The 26,051-nt window shown below is 39.4% G+C and overlaps 1 protein-coding gene across 8 annotated transcripts in view; it reads right to left on the bottom strand.

The window, feature by feature from the left end:
• SNX13 (sorting nexin 13) overlaps window positions 1–21,891 on the bottom strand; it is a 67,332-nt gene extending 45,441 nt beyond the window's left edge. For 3 of the 8 annotated variants that reach the window (XM_032110407.1, XM_032110400.1, XM_032110393.1), the window contains exons 1-2: window positions 20,957–21,042; window positions 632–744 (exon numbers count right to left, since the gene is read on the bottom strand). In XM_032110407.1, coding sequence (XP_031966298.1) covers window positions 632–744; window positions 20,957–21,001 — 158 coding nt within the window. In that variant the 5' untranslated portion in view covers window positions 21,002–21,042. Of the gene's footprint in view, window positions 1–631; window positions 745–20,956; window positions 21,046–21,616 lie in introns of those variants that run through there. The other 5 variants (XM_032110389.1, XM_032110382.1, XM_032110413.1 and 2 more) reach the window with 5 other exon arrangements.
• Window positions 21,892–26,051: the final 4,160 nt, after the last annotated feature.

Genomic DNA, 26,051 nt, shown 5'->3' with positions numbered 1-26,051 from the left:
GCTACTAAACGCTACTACATTTTTGATGAAATATACAGGAACATACGTACATTCTGTATGGTATCAAGTAACAAGGGGAAAAGAATATCCCATTGAGACATTCTAACATGCCATTAAAAATGTTTTAATGGTTACAATGCAGACACCATAATATACAATGTAGTAATGGTGCTAAACTTCACCTGTTTGCTCCCTTCCTGCCTGTAAGATAACACATGAAAAGTCTACGGCTGCTGAATTGATCTACTTGTTCAAAGTGTAGCATTATTTCCATACACCAAGGACAACATCCAGTCACATGAATCAAGCGCCTTAGGTAGGAAAATGAGATTGTGATAGAAAAGGAAACATAAGTACTTAGAAATACCTGGGAAAAGAACTGACACAGTAATAAAAAGTATGAACTGAAATTACCACTATTTTTATGTGAGCATTTGTCCTCGTAACACCCACTAAAAATAGCTAAGTTGAGATTTCAATTACAAAAATCTTGCTCATAAAGAGGTGCTCAAATGTGGAATATTAATTACATAAAGCCACTTCAGATTTTCTGAGCAAGCTCTCTGCTAATACACACATTAAATTTTTTCTTTCACAGCAAATTAAACAAAACACTACACAGTGTACTTACCCACCCACAAAGCAGAGGATATAAAATGCAAAGTAAAATATAGCGAAGGGTCCAAAAGTTACTAGAAAAAGCACAAGGCCAAGACTTCCCCATCCCCAAATGGAAAGACTGGTCTGTAAATAAGAACACATAGAAAAGGAATAATTAATATTATATTCATACAACTTTTAAGTCTCCAGAGCAATACTTGTAGTTTCTACGATGTTTGATACATTTTAACCAGATATAAATTCTCCCTGATGAAATAAAAATTACCTTTGTTTTTAAGAGCATATTGCTATCAAATATGTCCCCCATTATATTGTGGGTCAGTAATCCAGTTTAGCCAACATTAGAGCATTTTTCTTTCAAATACTATTCCTCATCTCTCACTTCAGATGCAACTATCGTCCTTCAAGGCACCACTTTTTTCTTCTCTATTCTCTTTCTGTACACTTTGTTTCTTGAGATCCCTTCCCCCACACCTCTCCCCCCATCCCTGCCGTGTGAAAAGTTCTCCACCACCTCCTCAGAAAAAGCAGGCTTTGAGACAGAACAGGAAGAGACAGAATAGAACCTTGTTTTACACATCTAAGCATGTTATTTTTTACAACCAAGCAATGCTGTTTCTTCCCTAGATCAAAGCAGGTGCAAGACTAAAAAGGTGTCCCTTTCTCCAGTCAAGCCACAGGCGGGTCAACAGGTGCACCAAATAATTGGCACAAGTATACTTCTACTCTTCCCCATAAATAAAAGGGAGGGAAACTTCAGAAACTGATACTTGGGCAGTGGTAGGGAGTTGAGGGTTGTTTGAAAAGCCCATGACGAGGTTAAAGTCAGCCACAAGAGCACATGTGGGCCTGGCACGATTTTGGGGTTGATGTCTGACATAAATGCAGCAGGCAAAACTCCACCTGCACTGGTAACCACCAGTAGTACAAAAAAGGCAGCAAGATTACAGTTATTGTGCCAATATAGGTTATAGTGTAAGTGCATTTATATACATACATGTATACACATACTTGATCTATCTATCTAGACACACGTGTCTGTACATACCTATACGTACATGCATGGTAATCTAAAAAAGCAAGGCAGGGAAACCTGACTGACAATAGTTTTTACACCATCACAATGCTGCAGTGCAGTCAACAAAGCTTATATAAATTTAATTCAATCTAGTCTCTAGTTCAATATGGAAAGCATGTTTCAGCCAAGTCCCAAGAGTGTGAAACACAACGATGACAAGTATTTATAGGCCACCAAAACTGTTCCAGCTCTAAGGTTCTCAATTTTTTTTTTTGGTTGTTGTTGTTGTTGTTGAATTTACGCCTTTCCTAACAGTGATCAAATGACACCCTGATGCGAACTCAGACAACTGTGTCAACAAGTAACACTAAGAAAGTATTTAAATAAACTTGTCTCGCAGTTTGACATTTAGAAAACAAACAGAGATTGAACACCAGATTTGCAGAGAGCCCTTTTTTAGCTTTTAATACGAAGGAGCTACAGATCATTTCTCTCAAAGGACTATTTAGATTTCATCTTTTCATCTTAGGTACAGGTTTTTAAAAAATCAACTTTTTCAAAAAACATTTTAAAAATCCTATAGACAATAAAAAATAATACAAACTAAGACTCCTATATAAAGCACCTTTGATTATTTTCTGAGAGCAAGACCAAAAAGCAAAATCACAGCTCTGAAGAGAGACTGTTTCGCCGATCTAAACTGCAGTCATCAGAATTACTTCATTCTTCTTAGTTAAAAGTTTAATGGAACATTGAGATGAAATTCTATTTTCTCCTAGTTGAACTTTCTTAGCAAGAGATAAAAGCTGTACTGGCCTTGTTCTTAGTGTTTCAGTCTAGGAAAAATGAAAACATACTAGTATGTAGATGAGTGCAATTGAAGTACCGCAATTAAAAAAACCACATTGCAAGTTATTCAATTCTCTTTAAGCTGAGGAAATGCTTTAATAGATAATATAAACCATAAAAGCCACAACACTAAAATGCTGAATTGGCACTACAAAAAAACAAAAAACTCAATCACAACTGAGTAGAAGATTTTGTTGTTTTGTTGACTCATAGTAAGTAAATGTGTGTAAGTAAACTGTGGCCTTCCAGTACATGAAGAGAGCCTACCAGAAAGATTGAGAGAAACTATTTACAAGGGCATGTAGTGACAAAACAAGGGGGAATGGCTTCAAACTGAGACTAAGTTTAGATTAGATACTAGGCAAGAGGGTGGCAAGGCACTGGAACAGGTCGTCCAGAAAATCTGTGGATGCCCCAATCCTGGCAGTGTCCAAGGCCAGGTTGGTTGGGGCTTTAAGCAACCTGGTCTAGCAGAAGGTGTTCCTGCCCACAGCAGGGGGGTTGGAACTAGATGATCTTTAAGGTCCTTTCCAACCCAAACCATTCTAGGATTCTATGATAAACTCTTTGGAAGATAGAAAGGAGAGACACACCAGTCAAAAAAAAGAAACCAAAAAAACCTGGCAAATGCAACAGAACTAAAACATGAGATCCCATTGCACATCTACATTTCAATACAAAAAGAAGATTCTGCATATTCATGCCCTCAGAAATACATTTTAAAACTTCTGCAGAGCACTACAAGCATGATAAGGAAGATATGCACACAGAAGATAGCATTTAATGATGGTCTTTTTATGTCAAAAACCCATTATGCTTAATCACATCATTCAAAAAAGTTTAAGTTCTAAATATGGGATAAGCACTCTAAATGACTTAATTAAACTAGATGGATGTATATTCAGAGCTGGATGAATGCATAATTAACAAAGAAAGCTCTATAACTCTAATAAAGAAAACAGTGACCTTTTGTCCTATGCTCTAGTTTTGCAGTTTAGCACATGGGTACAGAGATTCAAATCTCATTTGGTATTTTAATACGATTTCTTAAAATTTGTACAACTTGGTACACTGCAGGAAGTACAACAGATACTGACCCAATTCTTGTATATCCTAAATGAGCAGTTTATAGTATTATGGATTTTGAGACATTCAAAGGGATTAAATCATCAGGATGGTACCCTTTCTGCTGACTGTAAACAGAACTTCCCCTAACTCCACACTTCTTGACAGGACTTCAGCAATATAACTCCTAGGAAAAAAAATGAAAACTTACTTTAAAAGTTCTATATACATCAAAAACAACTATTTTTGAATAGAATGTCCAAACATACACAAATATGATGCAGCTGGTCAGTATGAAAATAGTTCAGGTATTTAAATTCAAACCCCACTTACAGCTTATTTCCAAATTTTATTCATAATGGTAATTTTTTAGAAGATTCACAGATTTACTAAAGCTCTGTCTAGTCTTACTAAAGTTAGCTGCAGGGCAAATGCTTATCACTCTTGACAGAAAGAACAAACCAGTCTTCTAAAGAAATGGTCTAATTGCTAGTGTTTAAGTCACAGCTATCCAGACCTTTCAAAAGAAGCTGACATGCCCTATATTGGCACAGCAAACTTCCAAGCTGAGCTGGCATAGTGCTGTTCACTGACTTTCAAGGAATTAGGGACAGTTACCTAAAGGCTAAAGAGAAACACAAGCCTCAGTTCTGCAGTAGGCATGGTCGGGTATACACCGTGTGCATACACATGGATAAAGGAGGTTTATTCCATGTCAGCAGCTGCTCCACACTTCACCAGTTTTAACCACTTTTGCTTATCACCACTACAGATACTCCATGTTTGTCTCACCATCATCACTCCGTAGCTCTCAAGTCTAAGATTTTACAAGGACTTCTGCAGTATATTACTAAGGTCATATATATAATATATGATGGGTTAATGTAGCACTGTGGTCACACACAGTAATTTTCTTCCCAGAGTTGGGAGTTGCTTCAGCAAAATAAACTGCAGCTGAAGTACAGCGGTGTCTGTAAGCTCCAACAGCACGCTGCAGAGGCTCATCAAGTGAGAGAAGGCACACAAAGGTGAATATTCGTATGTGCTTGATTCAGCTTTAACAGATAAAAAAACTATCACCTCGATGACCTGTTTGTTTGGTTTTCTGACTAGGTTTTGTCCATTTTTCACATGGAATGATTTTTCCACAGTATACAGTCAAGTACTAATAGTACCTAAAGAATTTGCTTTCTTATGCATATTTGCTTTTTCTTTGGTTTCTGCTTCCGAATCAAGGCAACATTCTGATGGTCGAAGCTGCACACCGTTACGGCTAATAGTGCTGAGCTAACACTGACTATGTAACTTAACACGACCATTCACACAGAAGTTTCTAGAAATCCACAATCCACAGCAATTACTTATTCCAGAAACAAACACAATTACGTCTTACTAAGAAGTAGCTTCAATAGGTTTCTTATTTGCTTAATCCATCTGACAATCTTTCAGACCTTTGCCCCACACCCATTTTTAAGCAAGATCTTCAGTCTTCACACATCTTTCTCTAAAAATGATTCACCAATGTAGGTTTGTTGTTTGGATTTAAACTAGTGCTGTCAATTTTAGCTTGGAACTGGCAGTAAGGTAACACGTGTGTCTGGTTCAGGGCAAAACAAGTGTTACTCCACAAGTCCAGATGACAGGTTCCTGCTAGTCCCCCTCTGCCAGTGAACAACGGACAAGTGTTTCCACTCATGAGGCTCTGGGTGCCACCATGCTCCTACTCCAGCAAGAAGCTCCTGTTCCAGGCACTTGTCTCTCTTCACAATTCCCACACACATTCACAGTAATTGTGGTTTCAGGTTTGAAGACACAGATCAAGAGGAAATAAAGAACACCCATATAGGAAGGCCTGGCTCTGGAATCATCTGCTTGTCAATCTTAAAGCTGCAGCAGAAGATGTAAGTCTTATCGCAGCATCCAAAAGACCAATACTACTTTGGAAGATTATAATTTGTGATTATTTTCAGATTTAACGGTTGCAACAGAATCATCTGAACTTCGAAAGAAAAGCAACATTTAAAAACAAAAACATGTTTCTCTGCTCAACTTTTACTCTGTTTATCAAATTACATTTGTCCATTAAAAAGTAACAGTAGCTGATCTGTTCCCAACACACACTGATAATCAAACTACCTTTTGCCATTTGAGTAATTTAAATTATTAGGCTGGTGGGTTTTTTTAATGCCTCCTCTGGGCTCACATTAAAAAAATTGTCAGAGATTGCATTTACAGTAGATGTCAAGTTTAATTTTGTTAATTCCACACATCTGCCTTTTAATTTGACTTCCATTTTGAGTGCAAATGGAACATGTTCACATATAAACCTTTCTATAATTAAGGTGAGTGTCACTTTTGTCAAGTGATTAAAAACATTATTTTAGGTTTCAAATTACTGTCTCTTCACTAGCATGACAAGTAAAATTGGAAAGCTGTACCAACTGGAGTGCCAATTTCAGCACAGTGAAATTCTTATGTTACACTACTCAGGGAAATATTTAACAATTGTGAAATAAACCATTAGCAGCTTTCTAGTTACGTTCTCCTATCTGCCAAAGTTAAAGCAGTCATCTGAAAGACATGTCAACAGAGTTTTGAGTTCTGCATATCATGATATCCTAACAACACTAAAGGTCTTTTTTTAAGCTCTTTCTTCTTATCCTATTGCCCTTTTCTTTCCCTAGCCCATAAAGGCAAACAACACCCTAACCTCCACTCCTACTTCACACTATGGAAAAATAATTGTGGTGAATTTATACAACAATTTACTGCAGTACTTCCAAGGAAACTCTCGAAATTTTAAAAAAATTTTTAAAGAACTTTACATAGTCTATTTTGCTTTTGTCATTCTACATTTAGATTGGGTTTTTTTTCTAAAGAAAGCTTAAAATACTAAAGCATATAAATATAAACTAATAATCTTTTACATAAATAAAAAAGATAATGTTAATTAATGTTAAGAGTTAAGAAGTTTGGCCAATGAAGTTTCTTCTAGGTAAGTGCAGTACTCCTGCTGATCCCTCCTGGTTACAGAGGCTGGAAACTCTCTGTTGAAAGCAAGAGTCCATCTGTCTCCTCTCTACCTCACCTCCCCTTCTTCCATTCAACGCACACTTTGCATGTCAAATGGCTTAATTATTTAACAGTTGGATTAATTCAAACACAATCATGTCTAACTGCACTGAGTTTGGGTTTTCCTGCTGTTCCTCACATTGCATGAAACAGTAAAGCTTTTGGGATCGTTTCCCCCTACTCTCCCCTACAGCTATACAAGGCGGAGTAATGCATTAAGCTCTAATGGATAGGCAGTAATTTTTTGTCTGTATTCACTATTACTGCGGTTTTGGCTATTCCTGAAACTCTTTTTTAGAAGTGCAAATATTTAAATGAAAATACATTCTAACTGTTTCTTAAAATATGTAACATTATAGTGTGTAACTAGAAAGACTAAAAGTTATTGTGCACATTACTTCAATTTTAGTATTTATCCAGAGAGCAACAAATTCCATTACTAAAACTTGACTGTTTGCAATAAACAGAATATTACTATACAATCTGTAATATAATTAAAAATTAAGAAGTTCCATATTTTGATACAACTGGGGTTTTTGCAAGAAAAAGACCGTTTTTGTGATTATCACTTACAGTTCTATAAGAAATGGTAAATATTTCCAATGTCAAACTTTCTTCTCAAGTAAACAGAGTAAAATTCAGCCTGGAGTCAAGAGTCAAGATTATTTTTCTTCCTCTCTCACACTTGCTTTGCCACCATTGCTGATCATTACATGAGATTAGGAAGTGAAATGTTTAATTTTAAACTGACCTTCATTTTATTAACCTTTATTTCCAGTGCTAACAGCTACTTTATTATATAGCAAAACTATCATCAACGGACAGAAAGCTTCATTTCATGTAACCTTTTCTTGAATCGCCCAAGTACTTATCTTGCTATGAAAAACAAAGAGGCCACCTTCACAGATGCACACTCTTTCTGATAACATGCTTGCATTAAAATCCAGTCTGAATCATGTTCTACTTAAAGGATATGAAATTTCGGTCAAATTTAAAAGAGGCACTTGAGCATCTTGGATAGCAATGAGAAATAAAAGAGGCAAGTCCCACTTTCTGCTACTTTCTTGAATATGAAAGTGACATAATCAAACTCATCTTTAATACAAAATCCAAGAAAGTGATCTTTTTCCTTTGTAACAATACATATTGACTTGTATCCAAGCTAATTTATTTATTTGGACAGAAAGCAAGACAAAAAGATAAAAGCATCTTGGATCACCTTAGGTGATTGAAACAGGGCCAGGCTTCAGGATTGCCTAAGGTGATCTACAGTGAGAGAATAAAATAATCCCTCTATCTTGAATTCAAGCCAATGAGATAATCTAGACTGCTCTACATTCAGCCTCTGGATAAACAGATTACATCTATTTCAAGTTCTTCTGGTGCAAAATAGTGGCAAAGTGGACAGAGGGGGAAGCCCCCAGAATCCTTAGCAGGTGAAAAAAAAGGTCTGTTCGCCTATATAGCTAAAATAATGAGGTCACATGCTCTAGGTCAAGAAACTGTTATTTCATTTTTGACTACTGCTCAAGTAGCATCTTAAGCTTTTTATTTTCCGGCAGCAAGGAGTTATCTAAACGTTCTTTTCAACATTTTTTTCTTTTTTCACTGCTAAAGAAACCTGATTCCACTGAATGAACTTGAAGAATCATGAGCTTTGCTTTGAGAACAATTTCTACCACTCCAGCTCCTAGTATTTATCTGTATGCATTAAATGAGTCTCTCCCCACAAGAATCAGATCTAGTGGTCATCTCTCTGTGTTTCTAATAAAAACGTGTAGGCAGAGCTCACGGATACTACAGAAACAGTTGCTTGGGACACGTTTTTAGAAAGGTTTCTTCATACCTAGAGAGCTGTGGTTTTGGGAAGTAGAGAAGAAATCTCTTTAGTTCTATGCTGTTCTTCTGTCATAGTGGTAACTTCAACTAAGCATCCCTTTTGCCAAGCAATAAGCATCTGCCTATTCCTGGAACTTAAATCTCCGTTACACTTCCCCAATTTATACCATTACAAAAAAAATTTATACAGAGATTATTTATATAAACATTATTTTGGACAGAGTCTTCTGTTCAAAGGCAAATCATTATTGTCTATGATCTTTACAGGGAGGACAACATGGTAAAAGATGGGTTATAAGCGGTCTGATGAACAATGACTACTTTTCTTAAAATAAATCCATTTTTTTTCCTATGGAGATACCACACAATTTCACAGCAGTGGTTGTGTGCAAAACAGTTTGTGCAATCTTGAATTGATAGAATCAGCTTAAAAAAAAGAATAAATATAAAAAAGATGCACAAAGATACAGTATCTGCTTTGGAAAATCTCGCTAACTTCAAACAACAACCCCACTACAACAAAAAGTGAAACTAAGTGAAAGTGCAAAGTTTTTGCAAATACAGACGTGTCAGAGACATGAGGTATAAAATAAGATAAATTATATAAAATTTTGAACATTTTGGAACTGCACACTGCAACAGCAGTTATTGAGCTTTATTTTTTTGCTTTTTCCTAAACAACTCATCACATGTAAACAGCAGACAACACCTTCAAATTTTATACTGACAAAAATACTAAGATTTTTGTTCTACCACTTGAGGACTTGCTTGAAAGCAGCCATAAGCAAATAATTGTTTTCAAGCAAATTCCTTAAAACCAGTAGTTTCTTCTAAACAGACTGATAAACCATATGTTTCAATATATATCTGCAGGAGTGTGATTTTTTTTTTACTGAGAGTTAAATTTATTATATGTGTTCATACATATTTCACATATACATAAATATTATATATATACACACAAAATCCAGTACTTAAATTTACTGCAGAAAGATTTAGTCATTAATTCTGATCAACCTTTTAGCACTCTGGCTTCTTCAGCCTATAAAATTAGTCATCCAAGAGTTTTGTTTAGTTCTTTAATCCACTGCTAATATTATGTTGCTATTTGCTACTTGCATCACAATTTTCAGCATTATCCCACTAAATGTAAGATGCAACTGCTTTGGATGCAATATAGTGGTTTACTGTGGGGTTTTTATTCTTTGAATAGTACGTTCAATCTAATAGATTCCAAATAAGCAACATTCCTCATCTAGATGAAAAAGTTACTTTAAAAATACTATGCTAAAAACGTAACTTCAGAATATTTTTATCAAGGACTGTACTAAATATAAAGATTGACTCTACTTGCCTTATTAAGTTGGGTTACAAATGTGAAAGAATACAAGTGGAAGAAGCTATTTCATATTATATATCATAATTGCCAGAAGAAGTTCTCCAGTAACAGACTGAACAAGACTAAAAATTAATTTTCATATTGTCCCAAGTGATCAAGGCTGTTGTCTCTAAATACAGTAATGCCATCTATGTTTGTAGTATTATTTTGGTAAATGAAATAATGTGGTTAAAACATCCCTACCCTTTTTACAACCCCTGAAAAAAGTTTTTCCTCTTTTTCCTAATTTATTAAAAAGGAGGAGAAAAGCTGTAGGCAATAACTGTAATGTCAAAGGCCACCTTGACTAAAGGCAGTACTGTAATTGCTATCATGGAATCCAAAACCACAAAGCTTAACAGAAGCCAACATAAATGATTATTCAGACTGTATTGGCAGCAGAAGAGCATCAACAGGAGAGAAGGTCCAGGCCAGGGAGGAAGGAAAAATACATGCCAGTCAGAATCACCTCAGTCTCTAAGAAGGTTGTGAGCAACCAAGAGATTTACCAAGTGCAAATCGTGTCTGAGCAACCCAGCTGCTTTCTACAGTGAGGTGAGTGATACTGAGGACAAGGGCAGGGCCTTAGATGATGTGCACTTTGCCTTTAGCACAACATCCCACAGCTTCCTTATCACTAAATTGGTGAGGTATGGGCTGGATGAGTAGATTAAAACGTAAGTGAAAAAATGCTGGATGCAAAGATGTGACTAGCGGTACAGAGTTCAGTGTGCAGCCAGTAACTAGGTGGAAACCTTCAAGGATCAATATGGGACCAATGATGCCTTAGCAATGTGGGTGATATGATACAGTGAACTCTCAGTGTGCACAGAACCCTCAAGTGGGGTGAGCGCTCATTACACTGGAGGGTTCTGAGGTGTATCAACAGGCTGGAAAAACGGGAACCTCATCAAGTTCAACAAAAACAAGCAGAAGTTTGCATCTGGGGTGGACTAACCCTGGGCCACAATACTGTCTGGGGCCCACTCTCTAGGAAGCAGCTCTGCAGAAAGGGACCCCGAGGTGGGCTGTAAGGTGAATCCGAGCCAGTAGTGTGCCTTTCCAGCAAAGGTGGCCAACAGTATTCTACTCTCTATCAACAGAAGTGCCACCAGCAGAGACAGCAAAGTGAATCTTTCTCTCCATTTGGACACCCCTGGAGTCCTGTGTCCAGTTTTGGCCTTCCCATTAAAATCCAAATCAATCTGGAAACCAATGTACAATATCCAATTCCACCACAAAGGATTTTGTGCTGAAACAAAATATATCCATATTATGAAGCCACTGGTGACACTTGCCACCAAGAGAAGGGTAGATTTAGAAAGCTTGTTGGTGCTCCCAATTAACATTCTGACCCTCTTTTATGTGACTGAGAAGTAACACAATTTTTAAAAGTATTACTCCCCTCCTCCTCTCTCTGGTGCTCACCTTTGTCTTCAAAAATAAACAAGAGTCGTAGTCTCTACACACCTACCACCAAAGTAATAAAGGGCATCTGCTGCCAAAACACCAGATTCTGAAGAAACAGCTACCAACACTGTATTCACTGATTTTAATATTTTGGCAGATTTTTTTTGTTCTTTTAGTTCCAAGACCTCAACCAGTGCCAGCAGCATGAACCAGTTTCAGTTTGGACTCCTGCTTGCAATGGTCAACCCTTCGCTATATCTAATTTCTTGTCTAAAATGCACTGATAGTTCCACAATAGTTTTTAAAACTATGTAGTGCTTTTTAATCAGTATTATAATTAACAAACTGGAAAATGAAATGGATATAAAAACTCCAAAGATCAGAGTATGCACCACAAAGAAGTTGCTGTCAGTACACAAATAATAAGTAGGATCCCAAACTGCAAATATAGTACGTTTTAAAGAAACTTAAAACCACTGACAAAATACTAGCACCTTCCTCTGGAGACTGTAATGTTACTCCACTGTTTTCTTCCAAAGTTTAAATTTTATGCAGTTCTTTGAGTACCACAGGTTTTCTCCAGTTACTAAATACAGAAACTCTGATAAAACCACTATTTCACTACAAATTCCCAGTGGTCTCTGAGAGTACATCTGAACTCCAACAAGGCCAAATTTCATATGAAGCATGCTTACTGGGTTAAGACAAAATAACCATGGAAACAGCTGTTATACAAAATGACACAAACCTTTACAAAGCTAGAGTAAGCCTAAAAACTTCCTGTTCCTTGCAACTGTTTTTCTGGACAGAATAACATCATCCAGTTGCACAAAATAAAGCAAGAGAAAGAGATTAGTTCAGTGTCACCAAGTTTTTCAATACTGCACAATATACAAAAAAATCTGCAACTTCTTTAATAAGCAGCTGATGCCTACCTTCACAGAATGGACAGTGCCAACACAAAAAATCAGCACTCTGATTTTGCTTCTAATCAGCAAAAAAAGCCCTTACTTAACAGGGGGGGAAATTATTTAAATATTATTGTCTTTTTCCAATGGAACAAACGTAACAGGAATGCAACAGAAACAAATCAAATCTTTCCCCTTCATGTATTTAATATCCCCTTTTCCCAAAACCTCTTACAGTCCTTATTGCCTGTGTGCTTTACCCACTTGCTTTCCAGAGATGTTTGGGGAAGGCATTTGGGAAGGCTTGCTCACTCTGTGCATCTCTTTCACAGTTCTCTGCACTTTTGCCTTTTCCCTAATACTGTTACTGAGAAAACTGCTGTCTGCTGCCCACACAACCCTGAGAAACTCCACAAGTTTTATCAAGTGGTTTGCTACAGAACACTGCTGACAGCGCTGCAGGTAAGTGTAACTAGCGTGGAGCCTCCTACAGCTTCTTCCAAGACACTGCTCTATAACCTCTGTCCATCTGGCCTCTCTATGAAAGCAAAGAGCCTGTTGAGTATCCTAAATTAATCTTTTAGCCTCAAGTAGTCATCTTCTTCCTCATACTAAATCTGGGCCCAGAATCAGCACCTCAACTATTTTCTGGATATCTCCAGGTTCACATACTACCTCTCCCATTAAGAAACAGAAGAGGGAAAGCAATGTGAATATCTACAAATAGCATTTACATAAAGGGACAGTTCCATGAACTTGCTGAAACACTTCATTCTCAAACATCAGGGCATGGAATATTTCCAACAAATTTCAATGAATTCGGAGAGGAAGGAAACCATAGAAATGGTGCATCAACTCTTCCCACTTCAAGATTATAGACTGAAACTTATTATAGATTAAACTAATTGAGTCATTTGAGTATCCAGCTCCCAGGGCAAGTTTAGAGAAGATATCTGAAAACTTCAATTATTGCCACATGGCCAAGAACAAAAAAAAGAAACCTAACTGGAGCTAACAAACCTTACTCATAACTTCTTCTGGAAGCAGTGATGCATTCAGAAGTCACTGAGGGAATAGTGACATTCCCTGCTTTCCAAAGTACAGGAATTATTTTGGATATTGACTTGGTTTAGATCTACGCGGAAGGAAACGCAGAATAGCACTATGCACTTCCCTAGCACCAAACCATGCAGCTGTTGATCTGGCAACTTATCCTGTGTTCCCACCCTCATATCCCTCCACAAGACTCATTCACCAAGGCAAAAGAATTCTTCATGCGGTTGCTACTTAGCTGCTAGACCTGAAACAAGAAGCAGTCAGACCAGCTTGTGTCTGGTGGAGGGGAGAAAAACCTCTTTAGTAGCACCCAAGCTACACCCAGTGAAGCCAAACATGAAATGGCACTCCTAGCATCCTAAAGCCTTTGTGCATGAAGGACATCTAAAGGAAAATACATGGCCATCCCAGTGACTGCAGCAGGAAAACAAAGGTAACTACATAAAGAAAATAACAATAAAGGGGAGGGCAACACATGAGAGAAACAAAGAACGAAGAAAATAAGAACTACACAGACAGCAAGGTGGAAGTATTCATAGACCAACCCAGGTACATAACTCCACACAGCACAATGCAGCTACTTTGATCACTGGAAAACAAAAAAACATTTGGCATAATGCATCAAAAAATAGAGAATAAGGGAAATAGGAGTTATGGGCAATTATCTAGAAATCTAGAGAGAAAAATTAAGAAGACAGCAAGCATCATGTTATATTGAGATTGTTAAAATAGAAAAAATATTTCAAACAAAAAAGGTGCCAGTAAAATAAAGCACAATTAAAAGAAACAGTGATAGGCAACAGCCAACCATCATTAATTGGAGAATTCAATAAAGGAAAATATCCAATAAAGTAATGGAAGATCTTAGAAACATTCATAGAAATATTGTTCCTTGTTGGTCTCTCTACTGCTAATTCATAATCTTCATAAGAATTTTTAAGAAGCTGCAGTAGGACAACTGCCAACTGAAAGACAGAAGACCAGTACCATTTAAAGTCCAGACCTTAAAAAACAACATAAAGAAATAAATATAAAACTTATTTCAAAGTTTTAAGCACACATTCAAGTCAAGCATAAAGCACAAAAGAAACAATGAACTACATAGTTGTAAGACCATAAAGCAAAGTACCAGTACTAAAGTGCTTGTATACACAAAGTAAGAACAAATTATTTTTAACACACCTACCTACTGCACACTATTCAATTTAGAAAAACTGCTGACTGTGAAAAGAAAAACTTTGTTTAGCATGAAAATTTTAGATAAAACCTTACTGTCCTAGCCTAATGTTGTAAATAAATAACTTCTTATCAAAATGACAACAATTATATTCACATAAAACAATTCATTCTCGACAAGAATTTTTAAATTTTACAAAATAAATAAACAAGCATAAAAAGTAATTACCACTTCATTATATGTACCATCAAATTAAATTTGTAATTCAGGCATTAAATCACAAGACTTAAGACTTCCATAGTATATGATTTTACTTTACAAAGTTAATGAAATTTACATTTGCTAGCATTGTGATCAGAAATATTAATTTGAGTATATAAACAATAAAAAAAGGTATTTTTCTTCCAAGTATGTTAAAAGAGGTTGGATACCTAAATCCCCAATAGGCTTCATGAAAAATTAAGATGTCTATCAGTAACAAATACACCAAGATACATTGGTGGGGGGTGGGTGGGAAGAGAATGGAACCACAACCACTTGCATGGATTTTTAGAAAAAAAATAAAAATCATACAGTAAAACACAGATGCGATTTCAAGCACAAATAGTTCCTTCAGTGAATAAGGAATACTTATCATTTTTACTGATCCTACTATTTTCAAGCTATCACAAAAAATCACTACATATGCTTCAGAGAAGTAAGCTGATACAATGGTATGAAACACCACAACCTTTGGGGAAAACCAACCTAAACAAAGTTTTGATTTATTATAATGGACATGGAGTGTAAAGGTTTAAGTGGGCCTCACACAGGAGAAAACACTCAAGCCTCAGAGATATCTCAGCCTGCAGCAGCTGTTGTTACAACAGCAGCATGGCAACAAGCAAGGCTCCCTCATTTCTCTCCAAGTCAGACAATTCCAAGACCATTCTGACAATCAGCAAGACTTTAAACCAATCACTCTTTCTGCAGTAACACAGGTTGGACACTTGTTTCCCACGGTATGTACATCACCAGATCTTCAACTCATCCATGCAGTCTGGAATGCCAAATCCTGAATAAGGGGTGACTGGGAACACCATACACTTTCATTCCCCACTGCTTTCCGTACCAATTAAGAGGCAGGTGAGAAACCATCCCAAGTCTGAGGCACTGTTTCAAAATCAGCTGGACAGCTGCTGCAAGAATGTTGCAATTCTAGATTATTTTCTACTTGGCCTTGTCTAACAGCGCTGGAAGAGTAGAAATGCAGGGTGTCCTACAGGATATGTAGCAACTCAAACTTCCGGCTCAAGTTCACTCCCTTACATCACAACAGATAGGCTAACCTGCACTGCCTTAGAGGCACAACCAGAAGGGCTGAGTACTCATTCCTTAGAATTGCAAAAATATACTGAAGAACAAGAATACATGGTCTTACAATAGTGACATTTCTGAAATAAAAATATTCTGACACAAACAGATTTGATTAAAATAGAACTGGGATCACCCCGTTCCTCCAAGAAGCATGAGATTAAGGGAAGAAAGGCAAAGGAACAGACATTAAAAAAAAACCCAACACTGTAACAAAAGCACAAGTGCATTTAAGCAGTTAATATCCTTCAAAGTACATTTCCAAACTTACGAGCATTCTTGGAAAGAAAATGTGTGCAAAACTCATCCTCCTACTCAAAACTCCAACCACAATGGGATCCTGAATTAAGCATTTCAGACAACAATGGTACCTGTGAACTTTTAATTAGGCCATATTAGCCCTCACATGAATAAACACAGTGCTATTTCCACCTGTGAAATAAAGAAAAAGTTCTTGAAATTTAGTATTTCTGATTATCACAAAATCCTTCCAAGTGAAGTTGCAGAAAGGACATCATACAGGCCATTTGATGCATGAAAAGATTTAATGGAATGCAAGCCAACAGAGATGATTTTATCTCCTTCTGCTGGCAACTGGTGGACTGACAAACTGGTGAGGTTCAAATCAAATTAGTCTTGTGCTCACTGTCCGAGAAAATAGGCAAAACAGCAGGACTGAAAAAATTTCAGTGTCGCTGGTAAAACAGCTTCAAAATAAACTCCTGCATTAACCACCATGGTCAAATTCTGTATTCCATCCTGGGAAATCCCAGATTTTTCATGGCATCCCACTTGAAAAAAACCAGTTAAAAATTTGTGGGGCTTTTTAAATGTCTGTAAAATGTCAATGTTAGAATACAGCTATAAATTTGGCTCACACTATTTTAACTGCAACACCGAGATCACATCCCATTCCACACAGAACACAAAGTCAATCAACATTGCAACTTCTTCAGAAATCCATCTCCACCCTCTGAGGATTTTACAGCTACTCCCATTTCAGAGCAATAATAATCTTTAACAGGTCCTCCCAAACTTGTGACAGCGTAGGAATTGACCTGTCCAAAACAAAAGGCATTTATAAAAGGAGTTTCCCTAGTTGAACATACCTATAATCTATGCTTACTCACAATAAAAAGAAACACCCATTTCACCCCATACTTGTAAATCACAATCATGCCATCATCATTTTAAGGTGTGATTCCACAGAAATTATGTAAACAAGGTTAGAGTGCTCTTATTAAAACTTGTCAATATGTTTACATCATGAAATAATGCCTCATTTTATTAGTTCAGAAATCAGACATCACATGGTAGGGGCATAAGAGCAAGCATTTGGGCCCAAGACTACAATGCCTTGTACTTCTTGAAGCTTCTTGCTCACATAACTGCAAGTGCCAACTGCAACCGATTTTGCTATCATTTGAGCCCTGGTATTCTCAACCAAGCAATGGGGAAAACTGCTAGTGGGACTTCTAAATATTAATTCCTCCAGTGTTGCAAATAACTTAAGATATAATACCAATGACTTCTCTTTTCTAATAATAGAAATTCTCTCAATGCTAGTTCAAAGAAAACATGCTTTGTCATGTTTGTAAGGGTGGGGAGAAGACAACAAACATATTTAAAAAAGAGATAATTCCTTAGAGTGCAACCAGACTGAGGAAACCATCATGTGGAGCTCCTTTAGCTATCTAACCAGACAAGCTATTACTATTTTTGTTGAAGTAGGGAACTTCATGCTTTTCTTTTTACACACTGTTTTGGGGAATGGTCCAGACTGATATTTTAGAGTTGATGCAGAACTCTGCATTCAGTCTCAGCAGTTTAGGCCCAACTGTACACTCTAAGAATAGTCCTGAGTGTTTAGACACTACGTTTTACTAGTAGCCAGCAAAATATTTAAAAACAAGTACTTAGGAATACATGATAACTGTTCTTTGTAAAAGGTTAGTTTTCTTAATTTTAGCATTTCTCACATACTTTTAACTGATACTTCATAAAATATGGAGTTATTAAAAGAGCTGTAATAGGAACAATTAGGGACACAACACAAACCAGCAGTACGGGAAACCTCATTGACAGAAAATACTAAAGGAGAAAGAGGCTTTTTTCCTCCCAAGGGCTTGTAACTAATGCTCCAGCTAGATCTCATCTAGCAAAACACTGGCACTAAAGAAAGTCCCAGCACACAAGTTTCACAAAAGGACAGAAATTAATTTATTTCAGCACCCTGGTAAATGTCTACACATTTGAAAATGGTGCTTCCAGCAGAACATAGTTCAGATACATAAAGCACCAGAGCAATCTGCCACTGCCATGTATCAAGGAACAGAAGAAGTTAATGCTACAGTACATCAAGCAGTTAACTGTGTTCTGCATCTTTCAGAGCTGTCCTAATATACTTTACAATGTGCTACTGTTGCAGGAAGGCTAATTCACTATTATTCTAGAGCAAGTTAAAACAAGCTGCTCAGTCAACCTTTATTCTTAAAAAACAGGCTAATTTGCTTAGTTTTGCTCAGAAACCGTTCTCAACGGCTAGTAGTTACCAAAATTTAACCAAAAACAAGAAAAAAGGTTGTTAAACCTCTCTTATAAACAAAATGTGGATTGTTTAATGGAAATATTGCATGTAGTTAGTAAATTATCTTGACTTGTTGCAGTAAGAAATACCAACACATCAGAGCTCATTTAGTATGGCTCATTTTCAGTTGTCAGTAAGAAAAAAAGTTTTCCTACTTTGTCAAATTTCAAAAATCTTCTCAACTGTCACTAGTACTGCAACAAGTTACTCTTGCTGAGAATTAAGTTGTCAAAAATTTAGCTGCTGATAAATTCTGAAGGAAGTCCTCCCTAAGCATCTCAAAGCAGTTTAATGAGTGGCTGGAGAAAAGTAAAAGGAATCTACTTCTCAGTTGAGATAAAATGCCTTCTCCAGAGCTAACACAGGCTGCAAATGTAGGCAGCACAGGCCATCAGTTTTAAAGACATCTAAAACTTCTAAAACATCTAAAACTAAGTCAAAATCCTACTGAATGTTTGTTCCATCAGAATTTAAGACACTACTGACCACCAAGAGCCAGAGCTGTAAAACACCAACTGCTTCCCCGCAGCCAGTGCAGTGCGGTTGCCACCGCACAAGAGGCGAGCATGATGAAGCCAGCTTTCCAAAAAGACAAGAGAAAGACCACTGCAACTCGTGTCCATCATGGCCTCGCCAGATGAGAAAGCGATCAGACAGTAAGTCACACGGGGACAGGCCACACCGGCCTGAAAAGCAGACGAGAGATCCGATGAACAAGAAAAGGGGAACAAGTGAAAAGGCACAGAATGGCCAACACGACAGACTAGGGAAATGATCATCACAGCAGGACTCTGAATACATGCCAACAGAATGTATTTGACACTACTGCAGAAATAAGTTTTACGGTGAAAAATTTGGAAATGGCATTTGCTAGCTAGGTAAATAAATGTATGTGCTTGGCATCCAACAGCATGGGTTTTGAATGCAACTAAAATAAGACAGGCAGAAAGGGTCAAATAAAAAACACACAGAGTATTTTTTCCTGACAGGAAGTGTGATCTTCCCCTGAAATTACTGATTACAAAGTCCTAATCTTAACTGCATTCACACAAAACTGAAATGAATCTGCTGGGGTCTGCAATATGGATACAGTCAAAGGATGTAGGAAACTGACCTTGAGAAACTCAACGTTATGTTTTAACTGCATGATTACAATACATGTAAAACCTGATCTGCTTTTCTTTCATGCTTAAACATATTTAAGAAAAAATATTTTCTACATTCTTAAGTTATAAAACTACCAGTTATAGTGGGGGAAATTGATCTAAATTTTTAATGGCTAAAAAAAAATTACAGTGATCTTGGCCATTCTAGACAGTAGCAAACTTGAAAAGTCCACAAATATCAAGCACCAAAAACTAGTGCAGTTTTTGCTTCTAATGCCAGTTCACCATACAGTCAATCTCAATTTTCATATATAAAGAAAGCATCTATCAGTAGACTTGAAACAGTCTGCATATTCCTCCAAAGTGTGGTAAGGGTTCATGGGTGCGACTGTGTGCGGTTTCCCCAGGGTGTTGTCACCATCGGAATACCCAGAAAAGTGCACCGGGAAAGGACTCCTCCAGCTCACCTTAGGTGGGTACTACTGACAGCCTAGAGCTGTCTGACTACCTGAAGAACTCCCCACAACTGCTTTTCAGGCAGGCAAAGCCTGCATTTTTGCTAGACTCCCTTAAAATTTAAATTCCTCTGCTTGGCAGAGACCAAGGCTGGAATACTTTACCTTGAAGCATCTTGTCTATTTATGTACAGGAACTAGAAGTAGGGAACATCAGAACCCTCTCCTCCTGACACCAAGGGTAAGTGTCATAACTGGTCTTAACACATAAAATCACTAAGCTTTACCTCAAAAAGCCAATGGATTAAGTGTCATTCACACTGCTATTCACACAATTTCAGCACTGTTAGAAAAAAAAAAAATTCAGTTCCAATATAAAGTGTCTTGGATAGGCACACACAGCCACCATCAAAAGGAACAAACAGTCCAGTAGGAGGCACCGACCCAGAATGTTCTATGCTACCCTTAAAATAATCTAAATTACTATGGCTAATGCTTACGCATCACACTCACCAACTCTCTTCAATGCAGCTTATTAATCCTGACCACCCACCAAATACCCTCAATGCAAAACTAGGTCATATATTTTTACAGGTTTAACTCATTCTGCAAATTTTACCCTCCTGGGGAAATCTGAGAGCTCATGGCTCTACAGAACTGCTTTCTTAATGCCCTAAAACTTTGAACTGATGCAAATTGAAACGTGGAAGATACTGTTTAATATCATTCAGGAAAGCAGAGCTGAAATGTTCAGGTGTTGGAAAGCAAGCTTTAACACAACTCACTTCTGGATGAATAACCTCCACTGTAGAATAAAATGTCAAATTATAAAACATGGGTAACACAGTCATTGTGATGGAGAAATATCTGCACTCAGGATACCTTGCTTACATATTAAAAATAGAAAATCAATTGCTCTTTGTAGACAAAACAGAATACAGGGTAAAGTCTAATTTCCAGCAACGGGAAAGCACTGCCAGACAGCACTGCCAGATTCCCCCTTTTAGAATGCCTTTGGACACAGCAGACATTTATAGCCCACGCTGATCCTCAAATACCTGCCTCACAGCCGAGCTGCCGGGCTGCTTCGGGACGGAAACCCTCCATCAGGCAGAGGTGAACCGGGGCAGCCAACTTCTAAGGATTACCTACTGACACAAACTCCTGCAAGCACAGCCGAATCGCTCGGCTTAAGCCCTCCAAGAAGAAAGCAAGCACGGAGCTTTTACGAAGCCACCGCGGAGGAGGAGGCCAGAGGGGCTGAAGCCCGAGCGGGCGTGCGGGGCCCAGGCGGGGGCATCTCCCCGGCGCGGCCCAGGGCCGAGGCGGGCTTCCCGTCACCAGGTGCGCTCCGCTCCTCCAGACACGGGCCCGCCGCGGGGGCGCGGCCCCACGGCCCCTCGCCGGGCAGCACAGCCCGGCCGCCTGCGGACCGCGGCGGAACAGGGACCGGGCCCAGCCGCCGCACAGAGCGGGCACGGCGGAACGCCCCGCTCCCGTCCCGCCCGGCCGGGAGAGGAGAGAGGCTGATAACAGGGGCCCGGCGGTGCCCGGGGCGAGCCGGCCGGCGCCTCCGCCCTCCGCGGCCAAGGGGGAGACTGCCAGCCGCCGAGACAACTCGGGCCCCCGGCGGAGGTCTGAGCCGCGGCACTGAGTGCTGCCCGCTCGGGCGGACAGCGAGCCGCTCCCGGCGCTCCGGCACGCCGCGGGCAGCGCTCTTACCTCTGTTAACATTATTACCCCGCTGCGCTGCGGCGGCGCCTCGGCGGCTCTAGCCCCGCAGCATGGTGAAGCCTGGCGGCCGCGCGGAAAACTACCCCGCACCCCGCGGGGAGGCGAGGCGAGCGCCGCCAGCCCCCGCCGCCGCCGCCCCGCTCAGCGCCCGCCCGCCGGCCCCGGCCCCGCCGCCGCCCTCGCAGCCCGGTCCGGAGCGGCCGCCATCTTGGGACGGCTACGTGCGCCGCCGCCGCGCCCCGCCCGCCCAGCGGGGCCGCGGGGCCGCCCCTGCCGGGGCCGGCGCTCCGCTCCGCTCCCCGCCCAGCCCCGGCCCGCGCTGCGCCTGCCCGGCGGCACCGGCACCGGTATCGGTGTCGGCGGCCGTTGGCGGGGTCCGGCCGCAGGGCACCGAGCTCGAAACTGCGGGTTGGGGTTTTTGCCCTGTCTCCCTTGCTGTGACCTGTCTCAGAGCTCTTCGGTGTCAGGCAACTGTGCTGCGGACGCTAATCGAGATATTTTGTTACATTTCTGACCAAGCAGCAGGTCTCTCATCCACCAGTGACGTATGCAACGCTGCGCGTTTTTCCCTGTTCTGGATGCTAAGGAAGAGCGCATGTCCTATCTGGAGCTCAAGCCCTGTGTAGAGTGGCTGAGAGATCTGGGGTTGTTTAGCCTGGAGAAAATGAGGCTCAGGGGTGACCTTACTGCTCACTACAACTCCCTGAGAGGAGGGTGTAGCCAGGTGAAGTCAGTCTCTTCTCCCGGGCAACCAGCGACAGGGCTGGAGGACACAGTCTTAAGCTGCGCCAGGGGAGGTTTGGGTTGGATATTAGGAAGAATTTCTTCACTGAAAGTATGTTTAGACATTGGAATGGGCTGCCCAGGGAGGTGGTGGAGTCACTGTCCCTGGAGGTGTTTAAGGAAACACTGGATGTGGCACTCAGTGCCATGGTCTAGTGGACATGGTGATGTTTGGTCATTGGTTGGACTCGACGATCTCAGAGGTCTTTTCCAAACTCATTGATTCTGTGAAAGAAACGTCTGTAAGCCTGTTACCTTATTACAGCATTGTTAAGTAATGGCATAAAGTATGGAACAGAAACACATCTCCTCAGAAACAGAGCCATGTCTGCCCCAGCCCAGAGAGCCCTGGGGTGATGTACCCCCACAGCTCAGTATTTGAATACACGGAAAGATTCCTGTCTGAAACTTGCTCTTCCTTTAAGAAGTGTTCTGCGGGCTTTTGTTTGTGTGCTTGCTTTTTCACAAGCCTGTAAAGTTACAAAGTTAACCTTAGGTGCATAAGGAGAGTAGAAACAAGACGGGGTTTTTTTCTGCATTGCCAGTAACACAACAAAAGAAATTCTAATGGTTTGCAGGAAAGATGGAGGAAAAACAACACTCCTATTTTAATGTGAAGAAAACCAACCCTCTTCAATTACAGTGTTTTTTCTCCCTGAGTAAAAGCAAAATCTGTTTTCTTGCAGAAATGTGAAGCGCATTAAGCAGTTCTTAAGGCTGATGGGTTTTGTTGAAGTTCTGTAATTTTCTCAGGGATTGTTAAATACTTACCATTTCAAGGTTGACCACTTCTTAGTTTTATTTGTGAGTATTATGGAGTTTCAGTTTTACTCATACAACTGTTTTGCCCTTGTCAGAGACCCAGCTGTTAGTCATGTGAAGCAAAAAAAGCAGACCCTTGATACTCATAATCGTTTATTTGCCTTTTCTAAATAATAAAAAAATACTATTTTTTCTAGGTTTCTGATACACTTTTTACTTATGAGTCTATAATTTTGATTGTTTCATGTTAGCAGTACTCTTTCCCCCAAGCTGATCCCTCGGGAAAAATCCAAATCTCACAGTGCACAAAACTCTACTTTAAACAATAGGCTTGGCAATAACAGAGCCATGCAGTGGCTTTGCACGTGGTGTATCACCACTCTGATAAATTAAAAATTGTTCAAAACCATTGAGCAGTAGATGTTGTGAAATACGAATTTAATTGTATTGCTTTGGTCCCCTAAAATTTTGTAGGTGCTTATTTGGCAGATGTATATGTACACAGCTGGGATCCATATTTGTGGCTTTCATTGTGCTTCAAGTCAAGCAAATAATGTCCTGTGCTCAGATCTGTGGTACAGGAAATCCTGAAGGCACCCTGCTATAAAATAGCAGAGTGATCAGTAAATGATCAGTAGTTTGTAGTTATGAAAAAACTTCAACACATACTTAGGTAGATAGGAAATAGAATCAAAATACTTAACCACTTACTGCTTGACATGTCATTGAGTCAATAAATATGGCCTCTGGGCAAGGCACAGTATCGTGAACTGGTAAGATAAATTACCTAGTTCATAAAATATAAGGGGTAAGAGGTAAAAATCTTATTATATTTATGAATATATATAAATAGTAGTAGCTGAACCAAGGTAATAGTCTAGAAAAACAAACTTTCTAGGCACTGTATCTCTTGTTTGTTTGGATATAGCAGTTACGGTTTTCAGAAGAAACAATCCCCTTTGAAAACTTACTGCAAAGGTGTATATATCCTAAGTGTGCTAGATGTAAAAGAAGTGCAAATCTTATGCAAATCTCCCACCAAGATGAAGTCACAATTAATACTTTGTACTTAAATTGCCCCTACTTCTGCTTGGGCTTTGGCAGCCCAACAGCATAATAGTCTGGGAAGCACCTTCTGTTCTTGTACTGCTGGAATAAACCTACCAGTACTTCTGCTGAAAACTGTTCTCTGATTTTACAGCAATCAGCGCAGCCTGAATAGTTCAAAATTTTTACTAATGCTAGAATCCGTTGTTCTAATTTTTGGTCACTATCACCTCAACTTCAAAAGGGAAAGGCAATGTAATTGCAACAGCAAGGAGTGAGGCTGTGAGGAGGACTGAACCACAGACAGACTCAAGACAGAAGAGTCAGCATCATAAAGGAGAGGTGAGAAGGAGCAGCAGCTCCTGGGAAGAGGATGATATCAGGGAATTCTTGAAAAACTGCTGGGAGAAAGAGAAATCTGCAGTTATGTTGCCAGTTCCCTTTCTTAGAATAAATTGAAAAAATATACAATTTTTTTTTTCTACCTGGGAGGGAGGGTGTTTCTAATTTAGTATAAAGAGGTCTGGAAATGAGGCTTCAACAGAGACTGAAAGAATTATCAACAGTAGGCCAGAAGCACTAGAACACTTGTTTCCCTGAGCCCATCTTCAAGTAACTCCATTAGCCTTGATGGGTCATCTGTAAGAGAGTTTTATCCATTTTATCCTTTTGCATTTATTACATACAGCTCGGGACAGGTGCTGCAACAAGCCATATTAACAGCAGCAGGGCAGCCACATTAGCACCACACTCATCCAGGCAGAGCAGCACACGCCTTACTTTTCATGTCACTTGCACAAGCCCACAAGCACGGTGTGAAGTACTGTGATAGGACAAGTATTTATATCTGTAGTCAAATGCAAACCTGGCAGAAAGTGTTTGCACCCAGTCCTTAAAATATTTACAGAATTTTCTTCTCTTAGGCCTAGACAAATGCTTAGTTCATCTAGAAGGAGTACCTGAAAGCTGATGGCTGCAAATACCTTCATAGTTAAAAAACAACTCCTACCTGTTGCCAAACATCTTAGTGTTCTTTGCACTCTTTACAGTTTTCACTATAAGCTAAAGGAGTTGTCTGATGGTCTAGATCCACATTTTGAAATCCCACTGGGAACACTGGAAGCCATGGGGCTGTGTACTTAAATGAGGGATGAATGCAGCATTAAAATCTGATATACAGCAGGAGGAGATAGGGATAGCACCATCAGGCTCTACATCCAGAAGTTTATAAAGATTTGGCGAAGTAAAGCATAGGAAGTCCACTAAGTTAAGAGACAAAAATATAGTCATGAGGGGGAGGACACAGCACAGACAGAAGCAGGGGCATAAGCAAGATTTAGCAATAAAAGAGCAGCTGTGCCAACTTGCAGCGAAGCACAAAGGAGTGCAAATTTTTTTCCAGCCCTGAAAGGAGGGCAGTTCCACAACCTAAATAACTGTTAGCTCACCAGCTTATGAAAATTGAAATTGGTGACCTAATTGCCATCATGATAACCTCTGAAAGAGCAGTAACCTGCATTTGGAGAGCAAAAGGATACATTCTCATGGCCTATACAAGAAAACAAGTGAAAGCTAAGGAAAGGGGAAACTACAGGCAGGGTTGGGGGAGGGACGGACTGAAAGAACAACAGACCAATTTTGCTTTACAAAGCAGTATCATGGAAGTGGCTGCAAGACTGTTTCTAACATCAGCAAGCCTGAACTTCTGTACCTTTTTCTACAGTCTAGAAAGATCTTCTACAGAATTAGTTCTGAGTACTGTAAATTAGTTCTGATTGTCCATAACAACTGATACAAACCAAAGTTTGGCTTCTGTTCTCTTGTTTAACTT

This window comes from Corvus moneduloides, chromosome 1 (genome assembly GCF_009650955.1).
Source record: "Corvus moneduloides isolate bCorMon1 chromosome 1, bCorMon1.pri, whole genome shotgun sequence".
In the NCBI taxonomy this organism is placed as follows: Eukaryota; Metazoa; Chordata; class Aves; order Passeriformes; family Corvidae; genus Corvus; species Corvus moneduloides.
This window is presented reverse-complemented; position numbering and strand designations above follow the sequence as displayed.